Source organism: Oxyura jamaicensis, chromosome Z, assembly GCF_011077185.1.
Source record: "Oxyura jamaicensis isolate SHBP4307 breed ruddy duck chromosome Z, BPBGC_Ojam_1.0, whole genome shotgun sequence".
Classification (NCBI taxonomy): Eukaryota; Metazoa; Chordata; class Aves; order Anseriformes; family Anatidae; genus Oxyura; species Oxyura jamaicensis.
The window spans coordinates 33,393,696-33,416,709 of NC_048926.1; the positions used below are offsets into that span (position 1 = coordinate 33,393,696).

General features: G+C 36.4%; 1 protein-coding gene across 1 annotated transcript; it reads left to right on the plus strand.

Annotated features, from left to right (window-relative positions):
- Positions 1-2,317: 2,317 nt before the first annotated feature.
- Positions 2,318-12,937, plus strand: TYRP1 (tyrosinase related protein 1). Its single transcript, XM_035310514.1, has 7 exons — positions 2,318-2,923; positions 5,724-6,046; positions 7,380-7,584; positions 8,500-8,667; positions 10,337-10,516; positions 11,926-12,072; positions 12,601-12,937. The coding sequence occupies exons 1-7, from the start codon at positions 2,542-2,544 to the stop codon at positions 12,804-12,806; spliced, it is 1,611 nt and encodes a 536-aa protein (XP_035166405.1). The 5' UTR covers positions 2,318-2,541; the 3' UTR covers positions 12,807-12,937.
- The last annotated feature ends 10,077 nt before the right edge of the window (positions 12,938-23,014 follow it).

A 23,014-nucleotide genomic window follows, 5' to 3' on the forward strand; every position in this document is an offset into this window, starting at 1 on the left:
AATGCAAATATTTAGCATACAAACTAACACTCTTTGCAGGGATACTAGTCCACACAGTCAATTAGTGAGCTAGATTCACACACCAGCTTTTCCTCATTACTTGATTTATATAGACAAGCCCTCACTTAAGAGACACAGAAACACAGATTCAGTGCAATTGGATAATTTCCAAGGTCAAATCTTTCTAGACACTGTGCAGGAGAAGCAGTCTATAATAGCAATAAATCCAAAAGAAAGACTGTTATAGGGCTTGCATACCACCAAACCATGCAGCAGCAAACCCATTGGAACACTGGGGTTCAGAGAAGGAAAATGATCTTCAGCTACACAGCTCTAGTAGTTCACTGAACAACATTTTTAGGCACTAGCTGTTGGAGAAGCCTTACAGAAGGTCTACACCATTTCCACCATTATAATGGGAAGTTTTCTGGTGCCAGGCAACCCCAATCAGTTCTCAGCTGGTCTCTCTGTTTGTTCTTTTTACCAGGGCTTTGTCTAAGGAACAAGATTTATCCCTCCTAAGCTTATTATGATTTTGCTGTATTTGCTGAATATTCATAGCTAAAACTAGTATGATTCCTCTTTGATCTGGGAGTTATTTGCAGATGAAAACTCCAGAGGTTCTTTACTATCTCTGCTTTACCTTATGATATGATAGCAGAGAATCTGTGTCACATATGTCCCAAAAGACATGTTCAAAAAGAAAAGCTTTAAGCTTGGAAGGAAGTGAGATATAGAACAAGCTAGGGAAAAGTAAATAAATAAATATGATAAGCTCAAAAGGGGAATAAAATGAAAGCCAGGAAAAGTAAAGAGTTTAATTTAAGGGTTGTCAAATAGTTCTCTCTGAAAGTAGACAATAAATGAAAGATATGGAGAAGTGTCCTGAAAGCATTGGTACTACACTTAATCAAGATATAGTGTGTTTAGTTAAATGCCAGATATAATGGGAAAGTTCACTACTGTGGTCCATGGCAGGTTGACATGAATAAACAGTGCTCAGAAAAACTATTTCAGTGGCCTGCTACAACTGGGTACCCCTCATGTTTTGACTTTTGTAGGAATAAGTAATCAATTTTCTGCTGAATGCCAGTTACATTGTGGTTGAACCTTTTCTCTGAATTTTCTAATTTATTGTCTTTGTGCCAGTTAAGATGTATCTTGACAAAACATCCATGCCTCACTGAAATCCATCGTTACTGACAGATCAAAAAAGAGAAAGTGAGCTTGAATGAAGCCGGTTTTGCTTAATGGGAATGGTCTCTGAAAACACTAGAGAAGTACTTTGTTCAGCTCAAAGACTGTTTTCCTCTTTCTATTTTTGTTTCTCAATATTTTATCTCTCCTGCTCAGAATTTAGTATTTCAGGATATTCCAGTATTGTCTTTTTATTTGATTATCAAAGCAAATAGTTTAACAGCAAGCCATAAGTTTAATATTAGTGTTTCACTTTCCAAATACTGTATCTTTGTCACTTGTTTCAGCCTGATCTTGAAAAACCATTTGAAGTATTTAGGAAAAAAAAAAAAAAAAAAAAAAAAAAAAATTATTTTTAAATTTAAACTCCCCCAGTTTTTTTTTTTTTTTTTAAAATTAACTTTTATTTGCAAGTAATTAAAAGAAAGAAAGAGAAAAAAAAAAATAATAATAATAACTTCATAGTTGTTCTTGTTCTGTTTTGAATTCAAATACTTGTCTCTGACCTTTGCTACAACTTGTAAAATCACAAGGAGATAAGCATGAAAGAAATCATGTGCTGTTCAAGTACTTAAAGTCCAGGGAAATGCACTGAAGTAGAAAGGGAGATTAATAGAAGAGGAGGGTGAGGCCAAACCATGCTGTGTTAGTAGAACACGGATTAGCAAGCAGACTGAAACAGGAAAAAATTAGTGCTGATTTGGGGTTAGACACAGCCATAGGACACACAGAGATAGAACAGGATCTCAGCAGAGGAGAGGTACCAAAAAGAGAGAAGTACAACACACAGAGTGTTGCAGCTTTACTTTCCAGCAGAACTGCTTTTAAGAACTGCAAGGGGACACAGAGTTGTAAAACTCTCTAGAAAACAAGATATGCTAGTTAAATGAAGAAGGGAAAGAATTAACTGGGAAAAAAAATAAAACATAAAAATAGAAGTGTTCAAAAAAACAGGTGCCATAGAGATGTTTTAGCATTTTTTGGTAGTGAAGTAAATCTGGCTGGCAGATGTACAACATGAATAAACATTTGGGAAATACTTGGAAGTCAATGAGTAGATAAAGCTGTAGGTAGTTAATGCCTTTAGTGCCGATAATTAGAGAAGGGAAGAGCATTATTATCCACCAAGTTGTCTTTGGCTTTTCCAGTTAGATTATCAAAGTGCAGGGTTCAGAGGCACTTTCTGAGGTAGAAGGGGCAGACTGAAAGTTTGTATCACTTGCTTTCATTTCTTCTGTCTTTCTCTTGATGTAGAGGGAGCTGGCCATCGTGTAGGCGGAGAGGAGACAGCAGAGTGTGTGGACCACCAACTCTCAGAAGGACGGTTCTGCTGGATCTATCATCATGCAGCTCCCCACGCTACTGCTTCTTTCCCTGCCACTGCTTCTTAGCGTGCTCAACAAAGTTGGAGCTCAGTTCCCTCGCCAGTGTGCTACTGTTGAGTCTCTGAGGAGTGGCATGTGCTGCCCAGACTATTTCCCTGTATTTGGGCCTGGTACTGACCGGTGTGGTGTGTCTACAGGAAGGGGACGGTGTGTGCAGGTGACTGTAGACTGGCGACCCCATGGCCCACAATACATCCATGATGGGAGGGATGACCGCGAACAATGGCCTATACGCTTCTTCAACCAAACCTGCAGGTGCAGTGGTAACTTCTCTGGTTATAACTGTGGGTCATGTCGCCCTGGATGGAGTGGACCTACCTGTAGCCAACGCATCAATATAGGTAAGAACATCAGAACCATGACATGAAAACCATCTGTTGGCAGAACTTCATTGTAAATACACCTAGACTATTTGTTTTCTTTGAAATGTGAAATGTCACTTATATTTATATAGGAAATGTACAATGGAGGTTATTAAGACAGCTACTAGATAAGCTGTCTACCTTGTTGGCAAATATCTACATTTACCTCCCAGTAAAAGGAATAAACAATGCATATATTCAGAACAAGAATAGGATCAACCCCATTAAAGAGTAGGATGTATTAATGTTTACATTTTTGTAATTTGGGGAATTATTTTAGAGTAAAACCGTATATATAGACATCTATGTGTGTTTGTGAGTATATCTACAAATATATATCTATATATAATGATCAATATCTTATAAATATCTAAGATATGACAACAGGTATTTTGATTCAGATTCCCTTAATGCATTTCCAGCCTATGGACCTAACCTCGTATTTTTTTAGTTACCTAGTTTCTGCCAATATTTGTAAAAGCCTTAACTCATGATTATAAGCTATTCAGCTGAATCAGTGCAGGGATGACGGATATTTCTAAGAGCTTCCCAGTTTCAGTGTAGCCCAGATTACCAGTAAACAGATGTCTAAAACAGAATTTGGAATGGTTACAAAATACCTGTGGTCTGGAAAAAAAAAAAAATAAAGTAAAAAAAAAAAAAAAAGTTAAGTATTGTAGGTAAATTGAAAAAGAACAGGCTTGGCAAAAAAATCCTTATTCCTAAGTCAAAGCATTCTGAATGAACAAGATTTCAGTGTTTTCTAGTGAAAGTCCAAAGGTGTTATTGAGATCTTGTAAAATTCACAATCCTCAAAATGAGTTGGCATGAGAAACAACAGGTCTATATCACATATGTGTAGTTCCTCTTGCAGAAACAAAAACCAGTACTGCCATTATTTTCATCAGATGGGAAATACTCCAAGAATGTGAGCACATGCTCCAGCAAGGGTTAACAAAGTTTTGCTTACCAATTCAAAATTTGAACAATTAGATTTTTTTAAAATGCCTTATCAAGGGCTGCGGGAAAGACCTTAGGATTTTATTCATCCTTTAAGCTCCAAAAAGCAAACTAGAAAGCAGAAAGTATGCCTCATGGATTGGATATGCTAAGCCGGGTTTCACCCTCTGATTCTCTGGCCTGTTCTCATTAACAATGATGGTAACTCTGAAAACTAACCAAGAAATAAATATTAGAACACACAAATTTATAATAGTAAATCTGAAGGCAAGAAAAAAAGCTTCTGTAGCTGATTTTCTACAGTATATAAAAACAGTTTTTAGCTTTCTCACTTATAAAATCCTTTATTTTTTCAATAAAATATTAAGCAAATCACATTTATCATGCATGACAACATGAATTTAAATAAGGGAAATTATCTTCTTATTATGTGTTATGTTTACACATGAAGGTCACCTCTACTTCCCATCCAGAAAGATGGTCCCAGCTGCTCATACTTTAGGAATAATTATTGGATTACTGTTGGCATATCCATATAAAATAGCTGTAAAATGCAGTTTGGTGCCTTTATATCTTCTAAATTCATGCCTAACTCCCTAATTCATGCCAATTCATGCCAATAGTCCCAATTTTTTATTGTGTTTCAGACATATATTTTGCAAAATGAAAAGGTTAAGATGTCTGCATAAATCAAAACCTGATGGTTATTTTTAGTGTACTACTTGAATATTTACAACCAAAAACCTTCAGTGAGCAGGGCTAGTACGTCAATTAAGATCTGCAAGACAGAAAAGCATGTGTTTCAAGATACACAGTCCTTGGATGAAATTCATGCTTCAGAAAAATATTTTACTATTTTAAAATATGTATAGACATTACTGAAATATCCCTCACTGAATCAACTGCACTTTATATAGTGAGATGCAATTTACTTTTATTCTTCATACTGATTCATGCTGGAGACCTGCTGTTTTTTATATCAACATAAACTCATTTGACAATTTTAGATTTTACAGTATATTTAATTGTGAAAATTATTGCATCATGAAGAACAGCTGTGTGGACTTTTATCTGAGTCTCAGTCTAAATTTACCTTAAAATCTTATCAGTCCAGGTAAGAGAGTACTGAATAATGGTACTGAGGTGACATACTCTGTTCCTTTTACTGATATACTGGTATTTCAACAAGTCAGCAGCTCTCCTTTTTTTCCTAAATTTCCCTGCCTGTATGCAGGTAAAAATAATTTTAAATGATTTGGGGATATACTGCTAAAAAAAAGGCTTGTTAATAATAGCAGATAATGACATTCAAAAGGGATGATGTAATGTGTGAAACTCACATTTGATTGGTGGATCTGCTATTTTCATGGCAAAGTTTCAAATACAATGTACTTCCTCACAAAATGTTTGAGTAGTTGAGTTTCTGATTAATATAAATTGTAATACTTTATTTTCCTCTTGTTAAACTTTTATCACGGGAAACCTTAAGTATATTGGATTAAGTTCTGAGAGATTTGTGGGACAAAGAACTCTATTCACCATTTCTCTGACAGGAAATATAATTTGCAACAATATTTCTAAAAGCACTAAATAAATAGATAAATTAAAGGTTTCAGATTTTATTTTTATTCAGCTTAACCTTTCAGAAAACCAAATTTTCTATTTATATTCAGTACTTTCTTAATTGTACCAATAAAAACAGGAGGAATGCTTGAAGAAAAAGGGACTTAGAATTATTAGGAACAAAGAAAATTAGTCTTGTGAGATCAGACTTGAGTGTCTAAGACTTTGGTAACTTACTTGTTCTGTAACCTCACAGTCCGGAGGAACCTTTTGGATCTGAATGCAGAAGAGAGGAGGCGTTTTGTGAATGCCTTACACCAAGCCAAGGTGACAATCCACCCTGACATTGTTATTGCCACAAGGAGACGTGAAGAAATATTTGGACCAGATGGAAACACACCACAGTTTGAGAATATCTCCATTTATAACTACTTTGTGTGGGCTCATTATTATTCTGTCAGGAAGACTTTTCTTGGTACTGGGCAACAGAGTTTTGGAGGAGTTGATTTCTCTCATGAGGGACCAGCTTTTGTTACATGGCATAGGTACCATCTACTGCAGCTTGAAAGAGACATGCAGGTAAAGTTAGAGTTAATGTTAAGCCATGTGTTCTTGTGCTTTGTGTGGAAAAACTTCTTATCTACATATTCCAATTGACAAAATTGAAAGCAGCTCTTTCTACATGTCAAAGTAATCTTGCTTCAGTTTCAGTGCTGTATTAGTGACACTAAATAGAGTGCATTTAAGTTTTAGACAGTCTTTGTTACTGAGATGTTAAAAATAATATTTCAGTCAGAGTAAGAGAAAACATAAAAGTTGCATAAAACTTACTTGTAAAAGTAGATACAAATTCTCAACATATATGTAGAAAATATTTTGTTGGACCAACAAAAGTTATTGCTAGTATTATTTTTAACATCAAGGCCATGATCAAGGCCAATCAAAGCAGCAGAAATTCTAAACAAAAATGTTACAGAGATTCTGAATCATATTTATTTATATAATTAGTTGCAACTCGTTAGAGAAATTAGTGTTTTGTGAGACCCTGTTCTATAAATTAGTGGTTCTCTTGTTTCTCTTTCTTTGTGTAGACCTCTCCATAAATAGAATACATTACTTTATGTATTATCATTATTTCTAAAGAGAGAATTAAGTTTTCAAGGTCATGATTAAATGGTCCTTGCAATCTTATCAAATGTTTCCAGTAGCTTCAGTGGTGCTGCTTCAGGTTCTGGCAGATAAAAATCCCTCCAAAAACAAAACTTATATTTGATATTAGTGTAATTTCATTATGTAGAAACCCTGAGGAGTTCTAGCTCTTAATGACTTAATATTGCTTATGTTAGTAAATTAGATCATAAATTGAACTAAATTGTCTGGCCAAAACATCCTGGTTAATAAATACTGGAAACCAGGGAATACTTCAGAATTATTAAACTCCAACCCATACTAGAACCAAACAATGGCAAATATGAAAGCGCACTCATTTTTCCTTCCTTTTCTACCTGCTCAGTCATTCCACAATTGGCTTAGTTAGTTATTCTGTGTGCTACAAATACTGCTGCTTTTAAAAATATTGCTACCGTTAAAAATATTTGGAAAATTGTGTTTAGCAGTATTAAGTGATGTTTCTTACTACCCATAATATGGTTTCATGGGAGGGGTACTATCTCATTAAAGGGGAATCCACAGCCTAGTTCAGCAATCCATCTGTTCTATTGAACAGTCAAAGGCATCAAACTGAAAAACTATTGAAAGTTTTTCCATAAATTTCCTGACATCTGGCTTTTTATGAAGCCAGATTTTGACTCTTACTAAGATGTATTTAACTGGTTTTGAAAATCTCTCAAGCAATACATACTGTAGATATCTGGGACAGATGTGTACTAATGCCATATTTTATGTGGTTTAGACTATGTTACAGGACCCCACTTTTGGCCTTCCCTACTGGAACTTTGCAACGGGGCAAAACTCCTGTGATATCTGCTTAGATGACTTGATGGGAGCTAGAAGCAATTTTGATGTCTCTCTGATCAGTCAGAATTCAATCTTCTCTCAGTGGCGTGTGCTCTGTGAAAGTATAGAAGACTATGAGACCCTGGGAACCATCTGTAACAGTAAGTATGACTGCTCGTGGATATTTGGAGAGAATATCCCTTTAATAATAAATAAATAAAATACTTTAAGTGTAAAAGCTACTTAAAGTAGCTTTTGTACATTTCTTTACTCAAGTTTCATACATCAGTCTTCTGAGAAAGAAAAAAAGTTATCTGTCTTGCACTGAGGCACTAAACAGCTCAATATTTGATCAGGAGCTTGAGGCAGAGAAAGAATGAAACCCTTTGACTTCCTTTCTTATGCAGTGCCTGCTCATCTCTAATGGCATGTATAATTACATATGGCAGCATCATGTTTTAACTGAAGTTTGAGTTTTCTTCTTACTGCTCCACATATCACATTCAAGGTTTTCTGTTTCTAAATGGAAAACATATAACAATACCTGTGTTAGATGTTTGGAGCATGTTTTGAATATTAAGAGTAGTGAATGCTAACATACCTACCTTGGCTACAAGATCTATAAAGTCCCAGTTAGTCTTGTTTATTCATCACCATCAAGCCACAACTCAGCATCTGCAAGGAAATAGGGTTAAAAAAAAAAAAAAAAAAGGGGGGGGGGGGGGGTGAGGGGGTTAGTTACCTAACTAATCTTCTAAAATCCTTTTCCAAGCTACTCTATCAGGAAGTCCACAAAACTTTTATCTCAATTTAACAAGAAATCACATTGAAAAACAGCAAAAAGATTTCCCAAGGCACTTATAGAATCACAAATTTAAGTAAGAAGCATGTTGATGTTTTTTTGTTTGTTTGTTTGTTTGTTTTTAATCAAAGGACCAGCTCAGAGAACCTTATGAAGATTCAGATTCTTCACCTAACTGAAAGATCTTTGTACAATTTTAATGTCATTTTTGAGGCTTCCTCTCCCCCAGTCCCCCCGCTCCTTTTTCATTATTATTTTCTCTCTTCTCTCACAGGCACTGAAGGTGGTCCCATCCGGAGGAATCCTGCTGGAAATGTTGCACGGCCTATGGTACAACGTCTCCCAGAACCTGAAGATGTTGCTCAGTGTTTGGAAGTTGGAGTATTTGATACTCCACCTTTCTACTCTAATTCAACAGACAGTTTCCGTAACACAGTAGAAGGTAAGCATGGCAAACAAAATGACCTGAAATAACTCCAAGTAAGTCAGGGGAGCACATACAACATTCTTCCTGTTGGAAGTATGAGTTTGGAGAGAGTCTATGGACACTAAGAACACATTTTTCTTAGCATTAAGTATTAGCTTAGTATTAAGTGAAAATAAGCTCTGGATGAACTATTTTATATTGATAGCATATGTCAGTTCTTGAAATGTATAAAAGCCTTAAAAGTCTGTCACTGTCATTAAGCAGAAATTAGCTAAAATAATGGGGAGAGTACAAGTCTGCTAATAATAGGTTGTTATAGTGGAGAACAGAAAACCCTTGACTGCAGAATGGTGCAGAAGCATTTAAAGCTTAAGCGTCATCCTCAAGTGAGTCAAACAAGTGCTCATAGTAGCTACTCTTGTATCATAATTTAAAAATAAATAAAAAAATAAATAAAAATAAAGCAAAAGTAATTGTAAGCTTTGGTAGTACTTAATGGAATTGCATGCAATTGCATTGTTGTAGTAGTAACTGAGGTCTACTAGATTAACTGCCATACATGTTAGTCCTTCTCACTGTGCTATATAACTCTATTCTTCTTCCCCTAATCTTCACACTTTTCAAATGAAATTTTTAGTCACTGGCATCTGAACACAGAACCCAGCACAGAATCCAGCCTAAAGATTTGATCCACATTTTTCAGGCAGTATCCTGCTGACTGCTTCTGTACTTTAATAATCCAGACTTTTTAAACAGAAAAACTAGGATTCTTGGGAAAAGTTTATGAAATGACACTTAAGATCACTGTCAGAGTTCCTGCAAATCCTTTGGCTCTTTTGAAAAAGCATCATTCATTGACAGTGGACCTGCTCCATTTTCTTTCTCTTGGAGAACACCACCAAGAATTTGCACCAATCTTTTAAGTATATATGAAAGTTTTAGATGCTTACCTCATTTGAAAAAATGTACTAACAATATCTAGGTATCTAGACATGGCTTTAGCCAATTAAGTGTATAGACTCCTCTTTGGAAAGTTGGCCAGAGCCTGAAAACAAGAAAACCTTTCAGAATTCTTCTGATCCTGACCTCTGATATCAGGTTTACTAGGTGGTAGATACTGACAGTGTTTTGTAGGGAATTTTCTTTGAAAAAAAAAACAGTGTGTGAAGCTTTCTGAGATGTACTGGCAGCATGTAAGGAAATGATCCATAACACATAACAGCTGGCCAATTAGGATAGATGTCAACAACTTCACATTTCACATTTCTGACTTCACCAGTCAGAAAACACATACAGCTATTCTGTTATGCTGAGAGATACTTAGGACCCAAATATAAAAATCTATGTTCATACTATTAAGTGGTTTATTTTGGCTATCTATACACTAGATCCCACCAGCATTGCACCCCACATTCTCAGCATTCTTTTTTAAAGTCTATTTTAATCTGAAAATTATGCATGGGAATTATACATGGGGATTACACATGCTAGGGACATTTCTCAAATGCCAGTTGCTAGAGAATTAGCTACTCACTTATGTTAAGCAAGGCAACACAAAAACATGACAGCTTTCCAGCAGGAAAAACAAACAAACAAAAAAAAAAATGTTATCCATCTGGAACTGTAGCTTCTAAACAAAATCTTCACTGGGATTTTTTGTGTTGTTCTTTATTTCCATATTCAGGGTACAGTGATCCTTCAGGGAAATATGACCCAGCAGTTCGAAGTCTTCACAACTTGGCTCATCTATTTTTGAATGGGACAGGAGGACAAACTCATTTATCACCAAATGATCCCATTTTTGTCCTCCTGCACACATTTACAGATGCTGTTTTTGATGAGTGGCTGAGAAGGTATTCTGCTGGTAAGATGTGCTCACAGATGGAAGATGGAGGGGTAGTTTTCAGTCTTTGTGGTCACAGGAAATCAACTGTTTCTTGTGAGTAAGCTTAGGAGAGAGGACTGGAATTCTACAGTAAAGTTAATTAAGACAGGGTAATAGCAAAAAAACCTGTCTTCTCACCCCACTGACATCCATTTTGAAATCACTCTCTGCAAAGGAACTTGACCAGAGACGCCAGGCACAATTAAAAAAAAAAAAAAAAAAGTGTGTTCAAATTCATTGTCTCTGTAGAGGTCTCTGTAGAGAAAAAAAAAACAGTGTAATCATGAAAGGTTGAAACACTGTGAATATTCTGTTATTTTGTGGCATAAATATCTATGATTCTTCTTGACAAACAAAATCAGATGCCTTGCACTCCCCCATGACTGATTTTGACCACCTATGTGATTTACTACTTGCATTCCATAATCATTTCCACATCCATATCTATTCAAATAATAGTTAAATATTGCTGTTTTCCTGCTTCAATTCTGAAATGCAAAAAGAAATGGAATAAGAGAGGAATTGAATGAAAGGAGGGGAAGGAAGAACAGAAGGAAAGAACTGCAAGGAAGGATGGAAGGAAAGATGGAAGAAAGAAGGAAAAAAAGAAGAAAAGAAATTGGCATCAGTGAACTGGAGAGAGAATTCTGTATAACCTAAATGTCTGTGCACTGTTCTGCACAAAGCAGCAACTGTATTACCCTTGGGATAATCCATTCCCCTCCTACTTCTGCAGAAGACAGCTGCTGTTGCACAACTGAGACTTCTTTGTGCAGCTTCCACAATCAGCAGCATGGACTTTCCCATGCCAACTCTCAGGAAACCAACTGTATCCCCTTGTGGTACTTACATGACCTGTCACAAGCTTTGCATTATCTTACCAAAATGGATTTTTTGTTGTTATTTCAGCTGATTTTTTTTTCCTGATCTACCATGGAATTTCAAAAAATTTCCACTAGAGATTATACCAGCTGCCTTCCTGAACTACCTAAGAGAACTGTTTATCACTGCTACTAAGTCAGATTGTAGCAAAAAGGGTTCCCATGTACTTCATATATCTGTTTGTCCTTTTTCATGCAAGAAGAAATTAAAAGTCCAACACAGGCCTAAATTTTTACTAGAGTTTTCTGTTAATGGAACAGAGATATTATTGGATGGTCTTGCTTTTTGACAAAGCCTAGCCCTCCATGCTGGAATTTTTTATCAATCCACAAATCCTTCTAGATTATTCAGTTTAGGAACAGTAAGTAAATAAAAAATAAAATAAATAATTAAAAAAAAAAAAAAAAAAAAGTATTAAAAACCCTGAGTCACTATTTCAAAAAGCTGAAATACTTCAAATTATTTTAATTTAATTTACAGAAGTGTGATTTTACTTTCTGATTTAGATATTTCAACATATCCATTGGAGAATGCCCCGATTGGACACAACCGGCAATACAACATGGTGCCTTTTTGGCCTCCAGTAACCAATAATGAAATGTTCGTTACTGCACCAGAAAACCTGGGATACAGCTATGAGGTTGAGTGGCCAGGTAAACTGTTGAACCTAAATGTTCTTTTTCCTTCATCATGTCTTCCTCCCTGAAAGCTTATGCATCATGCAATGAAGTTGGTTCAAATTTCACTAACAATATTTGATGTATTTGTATAGACCTATTTCTCTTTTTTGTCTTGCTTTCCAAATCAGTTGTGCTTGGGATTTAGTACAGGCATATAGCCAGTCATTACAAACAACTCCCACAGACCACTTCAGTTTCTGGGGAAGCCCTCATTTAGATCTAACTATTGCACCACATGCTTATTCCTATATCATATGTCTTCATTAAATCACTAAGGAGAGTGCAAACTTCACACAAACCAGGTAACAGAGGAAAGGTCCAGGTCTATTTTCAGAGTGTAACAAGAGAGACTGCATTTTTCTCACATTTTGGAACAAATAGTATCAACCAAAATTTCAAATAGTTCTAAAACACAACTCATCAAATAATGACAGATATTGAGTTTTGGCCTGTCTCTTTAATGATATTTAATAACTTTTTCTTGTGCTTTCCTTCCTGTAGGTCGGGCTCTCCGTGTAACAGAGATGATAACTATTGCAATAGTGACTGCATTGGTTCTTGTTGCAATTATCTTTGCTGCTGCTGCATGTATTGTACGTGTCAAGAAAAATAAGGATGAGTTGCATCAGCCTCTTCTCACTGATCAGTATCAACACTATTCAGATGATTATGATGGCATAGCAACACCAAGCCAGTCTGTTGTATGAAGAGATGACACTTTTTGCATGTGACTGTAACTGTTTATTTTGCTGTATTTTGTAAATGGTGGTCATCCATCTGCTTTAAAATAAAGAGCATAAACTGTCAGCTGTCTTGATATATTTGCTTCAGCTTTCACCTTCTCTCTTGTCAGACCTAGGTGTCAATAAATCACATTTTGAAATGTTAATTCTGTGTTGAATTTAATAGTACTTCAGTAATTTTTCAGGGCTCACCCACAGGTCTTTTTCTTGCTTATTTCTGACAAATATGGTAAAATTTAGTAACTTGATGACAGCTAATGTCATCAGCTTTTACTTAGCCTTTTTGCCTGGAATTCTTTTACAGGGCACATTTGTTAAAACATAAAGTCTAGAATGGGACAGAGCAGTTGTAGATCTGAGTAGCAAACGCAGCTTGATTCAGAAGTAGAATCCAAAAGAGAAGTCAGACATCTCAAATAGATGCATGGAAATTTGTTTTGAAATAGCAGTATGCCAGCCAGGGAGCTACAAGGAATGCAAGGATAACAGCACATATAAAATCCATCTTTCATCTCAGATACTAGTTTTGATCTCATTGCTTTTGGACACTTCAGCTGTGCATTCAAAAACAACTGCTTAAAGGGTGCATCTCCTTTGAAAGGACAGCTGACAACAGTCTTCTATATATATATATATACATTTTTTAATTTTATTAGTTTCTTTTTTAATTTTTCTTTCACCCACTTTCTTTCTCTCTCCCGTTATCTCCATGGCAGATTACATTCTCTCCAGCAGTGAGAGACCTTGATTCAATTCTTTCCTTCTGAGGGAATTTAAATGTACACCTGTTATATATAGTACCTAGGCATCATGCTGTAGGATAGACCTGTAAAAATAGATATATGCAACTGTTGTTGAATTTATTGCTCAAAAATCTCAGGATTTATGAGCCAGCAAAAGAGCAGCAATCTGACACCTGCCTTTACATCCTGAAGTAGGGCTTGAGGAAGCCTGGTTTCAGTCTCTCCTTCTCTCTCTTTCATCATGCTGAATACAAATAAACCAGCTGATCACCTTCCTATGTCTTGTGGAAACAAAATTAGCATTCATTAGTTAATATGCAGAGAAATTCTTGGGGTCAGATTAATGAATCCCACATCACGATGTCTGTCCTTTAGTTGTCAAATTATAAAGCTAAGATCTGTCTTGTCTCTCTTTCCAGCTGACCCCAGCTTCAAAAGAAATAGCAAGTAATTTGGATTGAACTCCTATAGCCTCCTTCCAGCTACATCTTGTAAGTAGTGTCCTAACCTGTACAGTTTCAAACAGTACTAGGTGTGCTGAAACACACCAGCTCACTTGCAAAGAGATGTATATTTTATACATGAAGGATTATGTGAATAGGAAAACAAGTACCTAACACTTAATTTACCGAGCAGGGGGTGTGGACAACAGCAAAATTTTACACTCATAACTTGTATTTAGGCAGAAATTTTTCATCTCTGATACCCAAGGCACAAAAGTAAATTGGACAAAAGTCTTTTTTTGCACTCTTGGATTTAGCTATCAATTAGTACATCAGGCACACAAACAGCAGCTTGGATTTCAACTTAAATACCTGTTCGGACATTCTTGCCTGCACTGAGTAGCAACTTAACAAGTCACCCACTTTAGTGATTTCAATGGATTAAAGCAGAGTGATCCAATGTACTTTGGATTGGGGTCAAGAGACCTGGATTTTATTCTTAGCTTTTAGTGACCTGCTGAAAGTTCTTAGCTAAATATATTTTTAACCTCTGTGACTCATTTTACTTATTTATAAAATGGAAATAATAGATTTTCCTTTATAAGGTGCTTTACTTCTGTGGATGAAAAGAAATATACAGAAGTTTGATACCAGAAGGAAAAAAACATCATGGAAAAATCAGATCTTACAAGGAGGAATTCAGACATTAAAGCTATTCAATCCTTCAAGCAAAAAATATACTCTCATGTTTTGAGCATACCATGAGTCTTGTAGGTCAGGGACTGAGAAGACTGCCTACTAGTTAGAGCTGCTGCACATAAATGAATAAGGCAAGGTAGATTTTTACAGAAGATTTATTTCTTAAAAAATAATAATAATAATAATAATAGTAATCATGGAAATTAGAGTGGGAAGAAAAGTAGAGAACTGTGTGTGTGACCCATTCTTGATAAGAATCTCACAAGTCCTTTCTTCAGTCACTTTTTGCAGTACTCTGAATTATATCTGGACATGAAGAAAAAAGTTTCTGCCATTTATTGAAGTTGCTCGGTATTTGCTCCTGAGGTAGTCTGATGGGAAAACTGATTTAGGTTTGAAATTTTAAACTACTAGCATATGAGATAAATATATATATATATATATATGTCTATATATATATATACAAGAAAATATATAACTATAGTCTCACTTATTATGTGAAGGCAAGGACAGGAAGCAAAAAAAAAAAACACAAGGAGAAGATAGGAAGAGAAGAGCTGGAAAATACACTAACTGAGAAGTACTATGTGTAGTAATCATGAAGTGTGGGATATCAAAAAGAAGGTTTATTTTTATAAGGGCTGTAATACAGGCAACTGTAAAGGATACCTGGAAATAATGAGACAATAGAGCTAAGTTCATGTTGAACTGAAGACCATGCCAGAATAACTGTAACATAAGAAGCAAAGGATTGGTTCTATTAGAGGAAAAACTGAAGGGAAGCTTGATTTGTTTATGACCAAAGGTCTCTGAAATGTTGTCAGACAGAGTCTTACAAATAAATTAGAACTATGTAATTGATATAACTTTTGGAGACTGGAAAAAAAAAAAAAAAAAAAAAAAAAAAAAGTATGCTGATAATAGTTCCAAGGGAACTGAAACCCCTATATGTACATGGTGATAGAACTTTTTTCCACATATAGTTACTGGCTGAATAACATTCCATATTTTTATTGTTTTTAATTAGTTGGCAGTGACAGTATCATGTTTGTGTGTGTGTGCGTGTTTAGGCCTATTAGGTGTCTGCTGTACCTAAGCTTGTTAATGATTTTTTGAGTTTATTTGCCTTCTTAGTTCTGTGACTGTATCTAAGTTTTGCCTTTTGAAATTTATTTTTTCTCATTAAAAAAGAAATGTAGGCAGTAAATGTAGAATTAAATTACTGAAAAGGTAATTCAGACTCTATCCACAGAGTATTAAATAGATAAAGGTTTTGAGAATCTGCAAAAAGAGAAAAGGAACTAAGGTCGGGAAGCATCGAAATAAAGGGAGAGTTGACAAAGTCTCTTGAGCATTGCCTTGGATAGGAAATATTATAAATATTCTTTGACCACATAAATGAAAATGCAGTAAATGCAGAGTCAAGATTAGCACGATCTAATTACATCTTTCTAAGTCAGTGACAATCAATTTTCAGTATGATAAACTATGATGATCTTGGAGAGAAAGAGGTTGTGGAATGTGAATACAGAAATTGTCTTGCAAGATAGAAACTAAAATTATCATTTCTGCAACAAGACAGCAGGTGATTTCTGTCCAAAGACTCTTAAAATTGCATACAAAGCTGTAAGTCCATCTCTAAGGCGTTTGAGTAACATTATCTAGTCAGCAAAAGTATTGGGTAGTTGAGAGCAGCACTATTTTATGGGGAAGTGAAGGAGAAGTAAAAACGTTCTATGAAACTACAAGCTTATTAATCTAGAATCAATACCATGACAGGCTCCATAACCAACCATAAAAATTCAACTGGAATCAAATACAGAACAGATTTATCAGTCATGCCATGCTAGCTAGCTAAATACCTGTCTTTGATACAATAATTTAAATACTTTATTTAGGAATTTTATTGATGCTGAAATCTTTGATAAAGTGTCATGTGCTTACATCCAAAAATCTGGGAATCTGAATGGGATCTGAGACCTGGGTAGGGAGCTAGTCAAGAGAGAGATGACAATACAGTATTGAAAGTAATACCAGGGCTACAAGGACTAACCAGCCCTGCAGCCCTTTAGTAATGAATTACGAAGACTGAATAAGCCTTATTTAGTTTTTCCAAGACAGACATTGATACATTAAACAGCAATGCATGGTTAGTCATCACCCATAGGACAGTGCAGAAGAGAACATACAAAGGAATAAGGAAAACCTATATAAATAACTTGTAAACTTTACAAATTGAGAAAAAAAAAAAAAAAAAGTGAGATGGCACAGTAATTATATCTTCCCACTTTTGCTACATTAAATAAAACTAATTTCTATTCCCACATGCAAAATTTGCAAGTAAGTAATAATAATTAAAAAAAAAAAAAAAAAAAAAAAAAAAGTTTATTTCAAATAAATCCTTTGACACCAATATGATACTAGTAAGAAAATAGCAAAGGTAGTTGTTCATATGATGTTGCATAGTTTGTTCAATAAATGTATTATATATCCTAAAGTAAGGGCTGCATCTGGTTAAAAATAATAATAATAATAATAATAATATATAAGCAATACTGGTCAATAATGGTATTACTGACATAGAAAATAGAATTGACGTGGAATCAGAATGCATCCCAAACCAAAATGCATTGTTAAAGTATATTCAGTTTGTCATCCCAATATTTTTTCCCCAAAAAAGTGCCTCCCAAGTAAAGATTTCACTAACAAAAGAATAATCTGGCAAAGAAGCCTGATGAAAACTGAAATGTTTATTTTCAGAATATTAATTTGTAGCAAAATGTGTAGATCCTCTCTCTCAAAACTGAATTTTAACTTCAAATCTCATTTAATCTCCAATTTAGAATTGAAACCCTGGCCTTGGCAGATGCTTTATTCACATGCTGTTTTATGAAGATGGTAAAGGGAAATGGCATTCATAACAACTGTTTCTTGGTGTTCATTAATGGGAATTAAAATATCAGAATTCCAAATAAAATAAACCTTGCATTTATTTCTGTGTGTGTTTTCAAACATAGAATATGGCATGCAACATTTTTTGTCATCCTGTAAATCCCATCCTTGATGTCCAGAGGTAAACCACTGAAAATGTGTGTCTCTTTTTCCCTGTTATCTCTCAAATACTGCAGACAAAGGAGGGGATCTAAATAGCAATTTACTGCAGTAAGCTATGGTTGCATACACATACAAACTGACTTTAAGACCCAAGGCAATCAACCAAGCATGAGTTTGGATTTTACAACAGTAAGATCAGTCACATTAAGGAATAATGCCTATGTCTTGCTGAAATCAGTGCTCCTGTTCAAAAACAGGGAACCAAGGTAGTTTGCAAGAACAAGGAAGCTACATATGTAAGGCAGAAGCAATGCTGCAAAATTAAACACATTTAATTTGTGGCTGAACTGGTGATAGGGTGACAGCCCAATAATATTTTAATCTGTCCACACAACCTTTCTGCTTACTACTGGTGCTAAGCTTTATTTTGCTTCAGTTCAGAAAGTTTGAGAGTAAACTGCTGAAACTGATAAAAAGCCTTGTGCTGAAGAATTTTTTTCCTGAAGAAAGAAAACTCAAGGGAGTGGAAGGCAGGAGAAGAAAATGTTTGTTTAGGAGATGAAAGTTGTGAGCTGTGTTGTAGCTGAAATGGTCTCAGGTTATTAAGCTTGAAGTTTGAAGGGAAAAGAAAAAAAAAAGAAAAAAAAAAAAATCCTCTCTAGACTACCAGTTAATAATATACCTGAAACAAGTAGCTCCAAACCATATCCTGGCACCTAAGGTCTTCAAGTGGAATTTAGCCTGTCTGTAACACCTTCTACAAATCAATAAATGGGAATGATTCTTGGTATGAACAGCATAGTTAAAGGCAAATAATAAAATAAAAGGAAATAGTACTGAGTGGTTAAAAGATTACATCATGCAGGAATCAAAAGTGAAGATGTACTTTAGATGACAGGGATCTTTTTTTTTTTTTTTTTTTTTTTTTAATGGAAGAAAATGTCACTTATGTTAAACACTGCTATGCAATTGCACTTAATATGAGCATTAAACAAAAGTCTCATGTTTGTAACGTGGTCAAATTTCCATTTTATATATCTTTAGGAATGACATTTTTACATCACCTCTCCAAGACCACCTGGACTGCATCCAAGCGGGGAGAACACAGTGGTCTTCTACTATAAAGTGTTTGCTACTTACCACAAGGTGGCATTTCACCAAAAAAAAAAAATAAAAAAAATAAAAAAAAATCAAGTTGTTTTCAAATGTGAAATGGAAAACTTTCCTAGTTGTTAACTAAAAAAAGTCATTTTAAATTTAGAAGAAAATTATTTTAGCTTGTATTCTGGGAGGTTCTGGGGCATCCAGGTGGACGACAGGTTGACCATGAGCCAGCAGTGTGCCCTGGTGGCCAAGAGGGCTAATGGGATCCTGGCGTGCATTAAAAGGAGTGTGGCCAGCAAGTCACGGGAGGTGATCCTCCCCCTCTACTCTGCCCTGGTCAGGCCTCACCTGGAGTACTGTGTCCAGTTCTGGGCTTCCCGGTACAAAAAAGAAAAGGGATCTCCTGGAAAGAGTGCAGCGGAGGGCCACAAAGATGATAGGAGCCTGATAGGATGCCTGGAGCATCTTTCCTATGAGGACAGGCTGATAGACCTGGGTCTGTTCAGCCTGGAGAAGATGAGACTGAGGGGGCATCTTATCAATGTCTATAAATATCTCAGGGGTGGGAGACAGAAGGATGTAGCTAACCTCTTCTCAGTGGCTTGTGGGGATAGGACAAGGGGCAACAGCCACAAAAGGAAGTTCTGCACCGACATGCGAAAGAACTTCTTCACAGTGAGGGTGACAGAGCACTGGAACAGGCTGCCTAGAGAAGTTGCGGAGTCTCCTTCTCTGGAGATATTCAAGGCCCATCTGGACGCCTACCTGGGCAGCCTGCTCTGAGGATCACGCTTTTCAGGTGGGATGGACCCGATGATCTTTCGAGGTCCCTTCCAACCCCTACAGTTATGTGATTCTGTGATCCCTCAGCTCCCTACTTTCAACTTCCTACTAAGATTCTGTGATTCTGTGATTCTTCTTTTTGGGACATTATTTAAATTGTTCTAGGCTCATTGTTTTAAAGCAAATATTTACAAGAAATAATACATGCCCAACTATCTCATATCTGTAAAGAATTTGTCATGAGAGAAAGTAAAACCAACCTATTGGGGAAAGTTAAACTGACGATTTTTTTTTTAGCAGAAGCATAAAAGTGATTGTAATATTTTATTATTATTATTATTACATATACAAGCAAAAATAATTGTGGGCCTACCAAACATCAATAATATTTGATATTGGCAAATTATTATTTGAGTTTGTCCCTTTAATACTGCTAATGTTTTTATTCTGTCAGTTTTGGAAGGTAAACCAACTGCTGCAACAGCAGAGCCATCAAAAGAAAAGTATCACTTCTTCAAGTAGGAATTCAGAAAAGTGATGTTGATGACAACCAAGCTGGCATAAAGGTGGCCAGATACATTTTTTTCATCTGGACACCACCATTTAATCACTGTCCATCACCTAAATTTTCACCTTAGCATGGTATGGGTGGAGATCCCTGCAGACCATGCTGTTCTTTGCTACCACTGTGTCTTTTCCCCTGTGGTATTCTCTTAAATGGTGAGTGAAAAAGATTGCAGTCCCACAGAACAGGAGACCTGTTAACCATATATCTCAACAGACAGCATGAAAAACTGTATGGTAATTATTAATCAAAATTAATTTGGAAACAGGCTAAAATTAGGCCATGAGCTACAGAAAAGAGACTGAAAGAGTATTTCATCAATGGACTTGCCTTTATGAATGAGTTTTCCACGTTTTGACATCAATCTGAGGATTGTTACAATTACTTTTAATAGGCTCTTTAAAATGTCTTTTCTAGGAATGGAGATTTAGGGTCAGAGAGTAAAGTACTTCACATTTTAGCTTTATTGCGGACAGCAAGTGCTGTCTCTGCACAAAAATGACCTTAGAAAATATTTCTGAACTAGAGGCAAATGGCCATAAATGTTAATTATGGCTCTTGCCCTTTAGATGTGTGGTGGTTTTACCGTGCTAGGCAGCTGAACACCACAACCGCTCTCTCACTCCCCCTCCTCAGATGAGGAGGGGAAGAAGTAAAGGAAAGAACAACTCACGGGTTGAGATAAGGATGATTTAATTAAAGAGAAATATATATATATATTATTAAGGAAATATTATTACCTAAACAACTAAAGGGAAAAAAGGGAAAGGGGAAGAGGGAGGGGGAAAGGGAATAACTAAACAAAACAGGTAAAGGCTATGTGGGAGTACAGAGGAAAGAAATTACTCTCTACTTCTCACAAATGAGCGATGCTTGACCACGTCCTTGAAGCAGGGCCTCAACGGACATAGCTGGTGTTCAGGAGGAGGACAGATGTTTTCACAATGAGAGCCCACCCCTCCCCTCTTCTTCCTTTTTCCACCTTTTATTGCTGAGTGTGACATCATATGGTATGGAATATCCCTTTGGTTGGTTTAGATCAGCTGCCTTGATGATGTTTCTTTCTCACTTTTTGCCCACCCCCTAGGAGGGTCAGAGAGAGTCCTGATGCTGTGCCAGCACTTCTCAGCAGCAGACACAACACCGGTGTGATACCACTGCTGTTCTAGCTACAAGTGCAGAGTGCAGCACTGTATGGGCTGCTGCAGGGAAAGTTAACATCCCAGCCAGACCCAGTACAAGATGTTAACAAAGTGGCAGGGAATATAGAGTCTGTCCTCTTGGCTGCAAAAGATGAGACATAGTAAAATGAGGAACAATGATGGATAATGGCATGGAAAGAAAAATTCAAATATTGTTCTTGGTAATCAACAAATAGTGGTTATCTGAAATGAACACTATGAGGCTTGGCATCTCAGGGTCATGCCCTGTATCATCTTCAGGGGTTGTATTTTGCACTTCATGGAGCAGGGGCCACATTTTGGGGCCCTCAAGCAGAGACCTCAGTTCTAAAATTTTCTTGTTACATTAGGACACAGCATCTTCTTAAACTGACTGTTCACTGTGGTTCATCCTCCTTTGCTCTGAAAAGCTCCCTTCCTGTTCTGTCTCTCCTCTCAGCCCTATTCAGACACAGTCCAGTAATGCTGAGGCTAATGTGTCAGACCACAGGTAAGAGCAGAGTTTGCTTTTCAGATATGTTATCAGTCTTTGTGATGGAAACATGTGAACAGATACTGGTAATAACAGTATTGGAGAGCTGGACTGTTCAGGAGACCTCAATAAGCAGGGGCAAAGGAAGAACATAACTATTGCTGGTTCATTCAAGAGGAAACTCACCTTAATGCATAAATGTCCATTTGCTATCTGAGTTTTCAAAGGACTTATGTTAGTTGGGATCACACATTGCTGAAAGCAGGCCCTCTGCACATGGGTAAAATTCACTTATTTGAGGGGAAACTTTCCATTTAAAAAAAAAAAAAAAAATCATGCAAAGTTTGGCCTTAAAAATTCCATCCAAAGGAGGATAACATTGTTTAGCTGACAAATGAAGAAGGGAGGGAAAGAAAAAGAGAGGAAGAAGAAAGATAGGGGAGAGAGAGAGAGAGAGAGAGAGAGAGAGAGAGAGAGAGAGAGAGAGGGATGGAAGGCAATAAAGAGAACTAACTTTTAAATGAGTTTTACTTACTTTAAACAAGTTCTGGTAAAAATTAAAAATAATAATAATAATAATAATAATAATGACTATCCCATAGTGGAAATAGTTTTCTATATTTAAGTAGCAGTAGTTTCCCTCCTGTATGGCTCTTCCAGTTCAAGTAACTCTTCCTCTATAGCTCTAAAACAGCCTTCTTTTTAGGATAACAGACAAACACATTTATTGTTTGACATGCGTGAGTTTTGTGCAAAACAATGTGTTGTGCCTCCTGATAACTTTTTTCAAAATCACCAGATCCAAGCTGAAGCAGCCTCTTCTAATCATCCCCTTCTCCAGGCAACAGCCTCTTGTAAAATCTCGGAAGAAAAACAACACAGCGCTGGATTTTCGCAGATCTTCTCGAGGAGCTGGATTTACCAGCCAGAGCCTCTCTCTTTTTTTTCCAGGGCTGCCTTCTGGGCCGTGGCTTCAGAATGGCGAAGGCTACCTTCGGGAGCAGGATCGGTGCCTCGCCCCGGCCTGCCAGGAGATGGCAATATTTCAGAGCAGTGCCCTCCCCGGTCGCACGCCGCAGCATCCCAGGCAGGGTTGTGCTCCGGGAGAGAGGTGCTCAGCTTTGGCGG

Bases quoted from the DNA above. Each gene is read 5' to 3' on its own strand.
- TYRP1 (XM_035310514.1), top strand. From the start codon at position 2,542: ATGCAGCTCCCCACGCTACTGCTTCTTTCCCTGCCACTGCTTCTTAGC. The intron at 2,924-5,723 runs GTAAGAACATCA...GTAACCTCACAG, and splicing joins TAGCCAACGCATCAATATAG to TCCGGAGGAACCTTTTGGAT. The intron at 7,585-8,499 runs GTAAGTATGACT...CTTCTCTCACAG, and splicing joins CCTGGGAACCATCTGTAACA to GCACTGAAGGTGGTCCCATC.